The following is a 12887-nucleotide window of genomic DNA, read 5'->3' on the forward strand; positions in this document are numbered from 1 at the left end:
CCCAGGGCATGGGGAGGCTAAACAATCACCAGACTTGATTGTTCTCATCACTCAGGGAATATGGAAGCTGGTCTGCAGAGGCTGCTGGTATGTAAAAGTGAGACAGTTTAACAAGAAAGAAGGGATGAATACCAGTTTGAAGGTGACAGATCGATTTGACTGGGGTTCTTCCACAATCTTCTGCAAATTAGCTGCCACTATAATCATAAAAACAGAGAAAGTAATGAGAAGTTACGTAAATCCACATTTTAACCATATGTTAACAACTTAAACAGTAGTTCACAATCTCCTACATACAATCCAAATGTAAGCAGAAAGATAAATTGCTCCCTAAACAAGAGGTGTTTTAAAATACAAGTCCAAGTAGCACAAATAAATCTTACCATTGTCAAATTAACTTTCTTTAAGTTGCCATATTAACTAAGGAACAACACTCCAGTTTAAGACTTGCCTATTCACGGGCCAGAAAGCTCTAGAATGGGAATCAGCCAACTATGTATAAAAATGACAGAGAAACGTGTACCCCAATGTTCATCGCAGCACTGTTTATAACAGCCAGGACATGGAAGCAATCTAGATGTCCATCGGCAGACAAATGGATAAGAAAGCTGTGGTACATATACACAAAGGAATATTACTCAGCTATTAAAAAGAATGCATTTGAATCAGTTCTAATGAGGTGGATGAAACTGGAGCCTATTATACAGAGTAAAGTAAGCCAGAAAGAAAAACACCAATACAGTATACTAACGCATATATATGGAATTTAGAAAGATGGTAACAATGACCTTATATGTGAGACAGCAAAAGATACACAGATGTAAAGAACAGACTTTTGGACTTTGTGGGAGAAGGCAAGAGTGGGATGATTTGAGAGAATAGCATTGAAACATGTATATTATCATATGTGAAATAGATGGCCAGTCCAGGTTTGATGCATGAGACAGGGTGCCCAGGGCTGGTGCACTGGGATGACCCTAAGGGATGGGATGGGGAGGGAGGTGGGTTCAGGATGGGGAACACATGTACACCCATGGCTGATTCATGTCAATGTATGGCAAAAACCACTACAATATTGTAAAGTAATCATGGTTCACAAGGCCTAAACTATTATCTAACCCTTTAAAAGTCTGCTGACTTGTCCTACATCATAGTCTGTTCCTTCAGAAACATGTACCTGTGGCCTGACTGTGCCTGTTACTGTGCCTGTTCTTACTTCCTGCTTTTTTTTTAGGACTAAATCTATGATGATTTTTTTCTTACCTCTTGGCTGCCCAAGGAGAGAGTGCATCCTCCATAATGGATTAGATATGGCCAAGCTTACTCTAACTTGTGACTTCTGTCATCATTTCTATGGTCTCCCAGAGACCGGGGTAAGCTTTCACTCACTATCACTGGGGGTAACAAAGCAAATTCAGAAGTCAGATTTTTCTTTTTTGTAAGGAAGGAACTTTCCCCAACATCTATTTCATCAAAGGCAAGAACCATTCCTAGAACCATTTGACCTACTCAGTAGAATCAAGGCCTGATTTTCTATATCCTAAGGATATAGGCAGAGAGACAAGGGCACAAGGGCAGAGCACAAAGTAGTTACCTATGACTAAATCCCTTCCATCGACAAGGCCGGCAGAAATGAGTTCCTGAGAGACACCCTCTGCTGTATCTGCAAAGACAAAGAAGAAAGTGCTCCATTTTCTTGTGCATGCATGTCCCTGCTAACTTCCAAAGCAGGTGCTGGCACGGCCAGACTAAAGCTAGCTGCTAAATCCAGAGACCCAAGGTGGTGGTGGGGGTGGGGTGTGTGTGTGTGCCTTCTTCCACACAAAGGTTTTTCCTACCACTAGGATTATCTCAAGTGAGGGACTATCAGAGGTCGAGCTAGAGGACAGAACCTGGATCAATCAACCAGATGGCAAGTATCAGCTCAGTGTAAAGATAACATTCTAATGATGGCATGCCTTAGATGGGATCTTGCCTTTGTCAGCAGAGCGCCTGACAGTGATGCTGCAGAAGAAACTGCTAGGCTGAGGGCAACCTTGGACCCAGCCCTGTGAGCTTGGGGATGTGATGATGTGTGGCACACCTCCTGGGATAATAACACAGAATGATTTAGTCCCAATTAAATCTTTTTTTTTTTTTTTGCCAGACTGAGAGGTTTGTGGGTTATTTCCCTGACTAGGGATTGAATGTGTGCCCTTGGGGGTAAAAGTGTTGAATCTTAACCACTGGATCACTAGGGTATTCCCTTCAATTAAACCTTAAGAAAACAAATTTTAATCACTTTTCTTTGGGGATCACACTCCTAGTTTTTTTTTATTCTTTTTTTTTTCCCCTAAAATCATTTTCTTCTGTATTCTGGTAGGCTTTCCTTCACATCCAGTCATCCCAGGTTGTACTATCTGAATACATACAGTCTGTGGGCATACAACTAGAAACTAAACAGAGGAGGAGAGAGTACCATCAATTAACCTCGTCTCTAACTGACTCCTTCCCAAGGCCTGAGCACTAAGCCCTCATAGGGAACGAGAGGACCTCTGGGGAGGGGCTGTGCACGTACTTGGGCCGAGGACCAGTGATGTGAATGAGGACCTTAAAGAGCGACTCTGCCTGGCTTTAGGACAGAAATCAGATACATCTCTGTACATGTGCATTTGTTCTCACGTTCTCGGCACTTCAGTGAGCTGCTCATGAGACTGAGGCAGCGAACAGACTGAGCCTGGCACACAGGACAGATACCCAATAGCTGTGAGCCATTTTGCAAATACGAATTCTGAGTAACAAAGGTAAGAAAGAAAATTATAAACCTTGTCCCTGGGAGAAGTTCATGGACAGAAACTATGCGTGATGGGGCTCGGCTTCAGCTGGGAAGGAGGGGACTGGAAGCCTTGCTGTTTCCTTACTGTCAAGTACAAACATGCTCAGTAATAAGAGATGGAATTTGGCACACTGGCAGATCTGAGTCTGAAGTCCAGCTACACCTCTTCTCAGCTGTGGGAACTGTAACCAGTTACTTCACTCTCTCTAAACCTTAATTTCATCATCTATGCAATGGGGACAATAATCTTTCCTTAGGGGCCATTTTAGGAGAAGGCAATGGTACCCCACTCCAGTACTCCTGCCTGGAAAATCCCATGGACGGAGGAGCCTGGTAGGCTATAGTCCATGGGGTCGCTGAGGGTCGGACACGACTGAGCGACTTCACTTTGACTTTTCACTTTCATGCATTGGAGAAGGAAATGGCAACCCACTCCAGTGTTCTTGCCTGGAGAATCCCAGGGACGGGGGAGCCTGGTGGGTTGCCCTCCATGGGGTCACACAGAGTCGGACACGACTGAAGTGACTTAGCAGCAGCAGGGGCCATTTTGAAAATTTAATGAGATGCTGCTTAGTGCAACGTCTGCCATAGTAAACTGGAGCTATATTTACTACCGCTTGTATTATACTTTCTAAATTAGGTAGTTGTAAAGCAAAAACAAAAAAAAAACTGCGTTTCTATTTTATTCACACGTACCCCCAACCTTTAGGCCAGGAACATTTTTATCACCCTTTAAGAGGAAAATATACCTAAAGGACAGAAAATTCACACACATTTTCTTCAAATGACAAATGAGCAGTTATTTTGTTTTCAATGTTTTGATTTTGATGCCTCACCTCTCCCAGGAGTAAATTCAAATCGAATATCATTTAGTTCTTTTTTTGAATTCCTATGAAAGAAAACAAAATGTGTAAAATAAATTTCTGAATTTATACATTCAGAGTCTGCCTACATATACCAGGAAAGCTATGCCAAGAGAAAGATCTTTCTGTCCCAAAGACCAGATGATCTGTCCTAATGAGCTCATACCGAGGGCTCAGAGCAAACAACTCAGAGTGATCATTTATTAATAACTGTTCTACAACTCTTTTAATCTATGTCCTTCACTGGTCAATATATGCCCACTCTCATCCTTACACCCAACAAGATGACCGTATTAAACTAAGAGGAATCTATGAAAGAGCACAGGGAGGTGTGACTAAAATGACAGAGGCGGCTCTTTTCTTCCTTATCTCCACTCCTGCCCCCCACAGCCCTCTGCTGAAGACAGCACCTTGCCCACCACTGGGGATCAGTCTGAGCAGACTCACAGAATGAAATATGTGATGTGCCCTCAATTCCACAGGGGTTCAGAGGAGAAGGATAAAGAATATACAGATTGGGATAATGAGGAGAAACTTTAGAAATACCAGTTTTTTTAGATAGGATGTAATGGAGAATCCCAGGGATGGGGGAGCCTGGTGGGCTGCCGTCTATGGGGTTGCACGGAGTCGGACACGACTGAAGTGACTTAGCAATAGCAATGGACAGGAAGGCTTTGGGAATGGAGAGAAGACGGGGACAGGAATGGGGTCCGTACTGGCAGGAGAGTTAGTAGAAGGCTCCAGAGATTAAAATGTGACTGACAAGGGATAGTTACAGTGATCGCTCACCACACCAAGTACTGAGATTAACCAAGCTCCCTGGAGGTTCTGATTAAAGATGGAGAAATTAGAATACCATGTATAAAGGCAGACGTGCCTGATCACTTAGGACCCAAATCCATTTTATCTAAATGATGTGGAGGGCTTAGGTCTATCTGTCATATGCTTGATGCTACTGAAACCGTGCTTATAGCACAGCTCCCCAAATCCAACACAGCCTGCCCAACAGGGATTTTCTCCCTCTCACTGCCTCTCTGCACTTGTCTACATGGACTTACACGTCGCTGCGTATCTACCACTAAGACTTGCTTTTAGCTATGCTAGTTCAGTTAAGTACATAATGAAAACCAACTTCTAACACAGACTTGATTATTGCACTTCATTTTCTCGTTTCTCAGTATCTTAGCACAATAGCTAATAGTGCTGGACTTAGTCTGCTTAATATGTAATTGTTCAATCTATTCTTTCTGAAAGATGAGTAAAATTGTCAAATGTTCAGTATCACTTTTGTGATGTGACTGTCATGCCAAGTACAAACACCTTCAAAGATAACAATATGCTAAACTGAACTTCAAAGTCTTCATCAGTGAGAATAAGACTCCAGTCTCCTCTTCCATAAACAAGTCTGGAACACGGTCCATTAAAAACCACCCTTCAAAAAGCTAACTGCACCACTTACAACCATCCTCTCCCCTTCTGAAGCATATGTCAAGTAATATTTCATAGTCTCTATTAACTGATCTAAGATTTTAAAACAAAATTTTTAAAACAGACAAGTAGTATTCTTTGTACATAATTAAAATAGGATGAAATTACCAAGACATTGTATGATTCAGAACTATTTGGGTCCAGGTAAAGAAAAGGTAGCCAAATCTGCTTTCTTCACGTTTATGGCATAATTTCATTGCTCCTAGTGGTAAAATCAAAACATTTTCCAAAGGGACAATTAACAGAGTTTGGGACTGACATGGACATACTGCTATATTTAAAATGGATAACTAACAAGGACTTATTGTATAGCATAGGGAACTCTGCTCAATGTTATGTAGCAGCCTGCATGGGAGAGGGTGGTTTGGGGAAAGGGCACGTCCATGTATACATATGGCTGAGTCCCTTTGCTGTTCATCTGAAATTATCACAACATTGTTAATTGGCTATATACCCCAATACAAAATAAAAAGTTCAAAAAAATAAATAAAAATCTGAATTTTAACCACCTCTCCAAAAAATAAATAATTAGTTCAAAAAAACCCCAGAACATTCCCCAAATAGGTCTTGCTGCTTCTGCTCTAATTATGGTCATACTGAGATGACTAGGAATTCACATGTGGAAAGAAGAATGAGTCAATGGTAACTCAGATCCTCACACTACTGCTGTTATATCTGAGGGAAATAATACACCCGAGAGCAAACACACACAGTTCTATCCAGTTACTCTCCGGCATGCATTATGAGAAGGAGGAGTAACTTCCAAAGAGAAATCAGCACATTCAGAGTATTCAGAAAAGAACAACAACAAAATGTCTTACTTACCGTAATCTTAGTACTAGACTGATTGGGATCTTGGTTTCTTGTGAACCTGCTCCTGAAGACAGAGCCTAAAAAGCATTGAAAGGTATAAAGTCATTGCCTGGAGTATTGAGTGTGGTGGTGACTGATGCTCGTCTAAGAGATGAATCGTCCACGTGGCAGCAATTTTCTTCATCTCCAGGTGTGGGCATCCTAGTCCCCAGGACTCCCTGCTGTGGGAGGACATGCACCCTAAGGCAGCAGCAATAGCTGAATGTCAGTCTGAGTCAAACACAATTGGAAAGATCATTGTCAAACCTACATGAAATGCCATACACAGTCACATTTCAATTAAAATTCTGGGTTTTTCAGACCTCTGTTCCCCTCTATAAGAGTGAAGAACAAGACACTGGGTTTTTCCCTTTAAAAAACCTGCCATTGGCCACACATCTGTAATAAGGCCTAAACTGGCTGCTGCTCAGGAAACCACCCAACCTGGAGGTTCCAGATCTTTAATCCTCTGAAAACCATAGAGATGTCCCTTGCTTACTGGAGGATGTACATTCTATTTAGGCTGTTTATAAAATGAATCCAATATTTTCATCAGTTTTCATAAGACAACTGTCTCCTTTCCCATATGATGGGCAGAAATGGAAAGCTTAGGCAAAGGACAGGTTAAATGTAGTCAGGACTCTAGTCTGGAAGCACTCAGAGCAGTGGTCTCCAAAGGGAGAGCACTGCTGGGATGCAGATGAAAACATCTGAACTTCTATTTTTATTTTTTCCTACCTGAATTTTAGGAAAAACCAAAATAAAAACACTACTACTGTTTAATAAACGCGTAGACTCTGAACTTGTACTCTTGCCATGGAGCACAGGCACATGTTGCAGACAGTAATGCGCTTTCCTAGGGGAAGAGCGGTGGCTGCACAGCAGCGGCGGGGCGGTTCTCAGGGGGCCTTCACTCCCTCAGCACTCGCAGCGCCGTCTGATTCAATAAGGTCGTGTGCGTCTGACTGGGTGGATTCACACATCACTTTATGGCATTTTAGTAAAATCAACCCCCACAAAACTGACAGGTGTCTTAAAAAGAGCAATGCAGGAAAACCATGGTTTGGAGATAGTATTAACAAAGATGACAGAAGAGCTAACAGTGCTCCTCAGTGGCAGCTGCAGTCTAAACTTAACCATAATAAGGATACAATAAAAAGATGACAACATAGGGAAGCCCTTCTCATTTGGTCCACTGTCCAAGCAGCAGACACTGTTACGAGAGGGTCTCACCGTGACAGTGTGCAAGTGCATCTCGCCCAGCCTCCTGTGGCACTGCTGGAGCTCTCTAGGTGGTCCCTCAGGTGTGTAAGGCCGAGCAGTGGCATATCCTGGCTCCCTTTGGGGGTGGGGGCAGGCATTGAGACCGGAAGAGAGGAAGGAAGCTGACAAGAAATTTCAATCCCCCAAACGATTGCTGTTTGGGATATTTCCATCATTAACTTATTCTGGTGCTCAAAAAACAAACCGTGTGATCCTTGTTAAACTCTCTTAGCTGCATACAGGTGAAACTGTGAGAACAGAATTTCTAACTTGTTTCAAAATCTACCAGGACATCATCCTTAGTGCACAAGGTGGTGTTGCACGCCAGCCTCCACCTTCTTCCTCCACCCAGAAGGCTGACCATGGAAGAAAGCAGGCCCTGCTGTACCTGAGCTGCTATCGCTGGCTCTGCAGTGGGTGGCAGGGAGACTTGAGTGGGTTGCGCAGCCGTCGGCCCTGCTGGCTGAGGTAGATGAGCAGAAACCTGTTCTGGAACTTGGAGTAAAGTACCCACAGGATCAGTTGTGGAAAATAGCTGTAACAAAAACACAAGCAGTGCTGTGTAAGCTTAGAGGAGAGGGAGGTGGGCCTGCTGATGGGCAAGCAGTGTAGGAGGGGCAACCTTTTCAAAGTAGTTCTTATGTACGAACTGGCCCATCTCTGCAAGCTCAGTACACCTCTTTCAAATGGAAGTCAAATATGTCTATGCTTGTTTTTAAGAACTTTTGAGGTGTAAATTTCAGTCAGTTCAGTCGCTCAGTTGTGTCCGACTCTTTGTGACCCCATGAACCACAGCATGCCAGGCCTCCCTGTCCATCACCAACTCCTGGAGTCCAACCAAACCCATGTCCATCGAGTCGGTGATGCCATCCAGCCATCTCATCCTCTGTTGTCCCCTTCTCCTCCTGCCCTCAATCTTTCCCAGCATCAGTGTCTTTTCAAATGAGTCAGCTCTCCACATGAGGTGGCCAAAGTATTGAAGTTTCAACTTCAACATCAATGCTACCAATGAACACCCAGGACTGATCTCCTTTAAGATGGACTGGTTGGATCTCCTTGCAGTCCAAAGGACTAAAAGCATCAATTCTTCGGCGCTCAGCTTCTTTATAGTCCAACTCTCACATCCATAAATGACCACTGGAAAAACCATAGCCTTGACTGGACAGACCTTTGTTGACAAAGTCATGTCTCTGCTTTTTAATATGCTGTCTAGGTTGGTCATAACTTTTCTTCCAAGGAGTAAGCATCTTTTCATTTCATGGCTGCAATCACTGTCTGCAGTGATTTTGGAGCCCAGAAAAATAAAGTCAACCACGGTTTCCACTGTTTCCTCATCTATTTCCCATAAAGTGATGGGACTGGATGCCATGATCTTAGTTTTCTGAATGTTGAGCTTTAAGCCAACTTTTTCACTCTTCTCTTTCACTTTCATCAAGAGGCTCTTTGGTTTTTCTTCACTTTCTGCCATAAGGGTGGTGTCGTCTACATATCTGAGGTTATTGAGATTTCTCCTGGCAATCTTGATTCCAGCTTCTGATTCCTCCAGCTCAGCGTTTCTCATGATGTACTCTGCATATAAGTTAAATAAGCAGGGTGACAATATACAGCCTTGACGTACTCCTTTTCCTATTTGGAACCAGTCTGATGTTCCATGTCCAGTTCTAACTGTTGCTTCCTGACCTGCATACAGGCTTCTCAAGAGGCAGGTCAGGTGGTCTGGTACTCCCATCTCTTTCAGAATTTTCCACAGTTTATTGTGATCCACACAGTCAAAGGCTTTGGCATAGTCAATAAAGAAGAAATAGGTATTTTTCTGGTTCCTCTGCTTTTTCTAAAACCAGCTTGAACATCTGGAAGTTCATGGTTCATGTATTGCTGAAGCCTGGCTTGGAGAAATTTATGAGTTGAGGTGTAAATTTATGTCCCACTAAATCCACCTATTTAGGTCTACAACTCAAATGATTTTTAGAAAATTTATACTTGTATAAATATCTCTACAATCAGGTTTCAGCACTTCCATCAACTCAAAAAATTCTCCTGTGTCCATTTATAGTGAACTCTTGCTCCCACATCTAGCCTTAGGCAACCACTGATCTACTTAACCCAAATCTTACAATATGCACTCTTTTTGTGTCTGGCTTCTTAGCACAGGTTTTTCTGTCAGTCATGTTGTAGCAAGTGTCAGTAGTCCTTTTTTTTTTTCCTTCTTCAGAACAGTAATTCTTTGTATCATATTATTTTTAACTATATCTACGCCATCTCCTTTGCCCAGCAAAATAGCACCACAATATACAGACTTAAGTATATACTATGAAATTCTAGAAGTGACATTTTCCTATACTGGGGACCCTCCTTTACTTATAAAGAAAGAAAATCAACCAATGGTTCCTTAACATATCTGAAAAGCATTTCAAAATGAATGTGAAGCTTTATAACATTAGACATTATTTTGCATGTTTGAAAATTTCACAAATTTTAGTTATGTAACTTGGGGGGAAAAGACCAATGTTGAACACAAAATCAAGTTAAACATATTCAAAATTATAAATTAGTAGGGAAAACAGTATCAATGCAATGGCCAAAATTTTGAGTTAAAAGAAAAAAATTAAAAGGGCAATGAAAGATCTAATAGCTGTTATTATATAAGCAAAATCAAGGAGACAAGGAAGCATTAAAATTTTGTGTCCGCTGCACTTCACAGAGAGGAAACCAAGTTACCTACTGGTTCTAATTTTTGATAGAAAAACAGAACTTTAAGATTAGTTTTGAAAATGCCAATTATTATTAATACGGACTTCTCTGGTGGCTCAGACGGTAAAGATCTGCCTCCAATGCAGGAGACCTGGGTTCGATCCCTGGATTGGGAAGATCCCCTGGAGAAGGGAATGACAACCCAATCCAGTATTCTTGCTTGGCAGGCTACTGTCCATAGGGTCTCAAAGAGTCAGACACGACTGAGTGACTAACACGTTATTAATATGGAAGGACGGTTGCTGAAGCTGAAGTTCCAATACTTTGGCTACCTGATGCAAAGAGCCCACTCATTGGAAAAGATCCTGATGCTGGGAAAGATTGAAGGCAAAAAGAGAAGAGACCAGCAGAGGATGAGATGGATAGACAGCATCACTGACTCAATGGACATTAATCTGAATAAACACCTGGGGACGGTGGAGGACAGGGAAATCTGGTATGCTGCAGTCCATGGGGTCGAAAAGAGTCTGACACGACTTAGGACTGAACAACAACAGGCTCCTCTGTCCATGGAATTTTCCAGGCAAGAATACTGGAGTGGGTTGTCGTTTCCTCCTGAGCCTAGCAGGCCACAGTCCTTGAAGGAGCAAAGAGTCAGACTTGACTGAGTATGCAATGAGCAAAAGGCAGGTCAGCCTAACAGGAGTCTGTTTAGTAGGATTTCTTTTCACACCATTTGACTAGTATAAATTCCCATTCCTATTTAAGCACATACAAAAAAATGTGTTTAACATTTAAACCAAAACAAAAGCACATATACTTTAATGATTCAACAATCACAACTACTTACCTCAGAATTTGTTAATGATTCTTTCACTCTGGGAGACTAAAAGAAATACAAAAAAAGGAGGCTTGTTAACTGAAAACTCAGGTTACTTGTAGTCAGTTCCAAAACTGCACGGAATGGTGAAATGCAAGTCAACTCCATTTCATTCTGATCCATAATTAAATCATCGGTAATTCTAGTGAGTTTTCTGGAAAAAGAAAACTAAAATGATATTACTGTATTCCTTGTCCAGCTAGCCTGTAATGTATCAATATATTCATAGTATTTTAAGAGTTCAGAACTTTACAGCAGAAGTTTATAGCAAACATATAGGGACTATCAGGTAGTAGGGAGGTCACACTCTTCAAAGTACAATTCTTTTTACTAATCATCCACATATTACATGCGTAATTTCTCATACTAAATGTAAACAGTCAAGCTAATTATCCAATATATTTTTAAAGCAGAATAATTCTGATCATGGACTTCAGTAAAGAAAACTTGAGCCAAAACTGAAATTCCAATTATAACCTGCCATATGAAAATTTAAAGTTAAATTGATTTAGTAAATCATAAGTTAGCAGTAATTCTGGATACAAGCACTGGACAATACAAAAAACAACAACATATCTCTAAACAATTTCAATTTATGTTAAATTCTACTAAATGTGAATGTGGACTTCTTATAAGGTCGGTTTATAGGTTTTTAAATTTTTCATTACCATTAATGAGAATCAAGGTTCATGCAATACCTAAGGTATCACAGCAAGTATATGCCAACAACAACAACAAAAAAAAAACCTTATAAAAAAACCACACCTTTGTTTGGAAATAATTCAAACTTACAGAAAAATTGTAAGAATAAGAATAATACAAAGAACACTGCCATACCCTTTACCCAGACTCATCCAATATTAGCCTTTCTCCTTATGTGCTTTATTAGTGTTCACTTTCTTTCTTTTTATATATATTTAATCAATCCTGTACCATTTGGGAATAAGCTGTATATAATCGTGGCTCTTTACAACTGAACAGTTGTGTACTTAAGAATAGGAATATTCTATTACACAACTTCATTCTAGTAAAATTATCAATTTCAGTAAATTTAACAATAATGCTTTAATTACCCATAATACAGCTTTTCCAATGACTTCCTACTGTCCTTTAGGACCTTTGTTTTTCTAGTATAAGATTCTGTCTAGGATCATGTACTGCAGTCAGTCATCGCGTCTCTCTAGATTTTATCTGACACATAATCATTTCCCCTGCCTAGTACATATTCTGAATAGACTGCTCCTAATTTGTGCTCTTTCTTCATGATTTAGACTGAAATCAATTCTACATAGTGATTATCTTTTTCCCTCACTTTCATTTTGCATAGTTTCTGTTGCTAGCCTGTTCATTATTCTTTCCTTCTGCAGTGTTAATCTGCTACTAATGCCATGCAATCTCTTTTTCATCTCAGACATAATGCTAGAATTGTGATTTGGTGTTTGGTTTGGTTGTTAGATACTTAAAGTTTGATTTCAGTGTTTGCTTTTGCATCTTCCATGTCTCTGCTTAACTTTTTGAAGTTACGTAATATAATTATTTTAATGTCCTTCTCAGCTGATTCTAACATCCAGGTCAGTTTGGGGGCAGCTTTGATTGATTATTCTTTTCACTATGTATTGTGTTTTAGAGACTCTCATGTACCCTGTGACCCTCATTAGTGATGTTAATTTTTATCACTGAGTCAAGGCATTTTCTGATTTCTCAGGTAGGCAGTAGCTATTTTTCCCCTTGCGACTAATAGGCAATCTATGGAGAGATACTAGAAGACCATGTAAATAGCCTGTTCATCAAAGATTTCCCATATATTTAGCATCCACTGATGATATTTATGATTGCTTTATGATGGCTATAAAATGATGAATTTCCCCATCCACTCCTACATTTACCACCACTGGCAGTTTATTGTAATGAAAAATCATCATTTTCTCCCCATTTATTTATATCTATGTATTATTTGTATGGGCCTACTGACTCTTATTCTTTTAATGATTTATAATTATTTCTACACTTTATGATGTTTTATTTCTACACTTTA

The 12887-nt window shown here is 40.6% G+C and overlaps 1 protein-coding gene across 2 annotated transcripts in view; it reads right to left on the minus strand.

The window, feature by feature from the left end:
• Positions 1–12887, minus strand: part of OXSR1 (oxidative stress responsive kinase 1) — an 87081-nt gene that overhangs the window by 2975 nt on the left and 71219 nt on the right. For both annotated transcript variants that reach the window (XM_040246217.1, XM_040246218.1), the window contains 6 exons: positions 10823–10858; positions 7670–7816; positions 5992–6056; positions 3652–3704; positions 1595–1663; positions 133–197 (listed from right to left, as the gene is read on the minus strand). In XM_040246217.1, the coding sequence (XP_040102151.1) occupies positions 133–197; positions 1595–1663; positions 3652–3704; positions 5992–6056; positions 7670–7816; positions 10823–10858 (435 nt within the window). The remainder of the gene's footprint in view (positions 1–132; positions 198–1594; positions 1664–3651; positions 3705–5991; positions 6057–7669; positions 7817–10822; positions 10859–12887) is intronic.

Source organism: Oryx dammah, unplaced genomic scaffold (genome assembly GCF_014754425.2).
Source record: "Oryx dammah isolate SB20612 unplaced genomic scaffold, SCBI_Odam_1.1 HiC_scaffold_9, whole genome shotgun sequence".
NCBI classification, from domain to species: Eukaryota; Metazoa; Chordata; class Mammalia; order Artiodactyla; family Bovidae; genus Oryx; species Oryx dammah.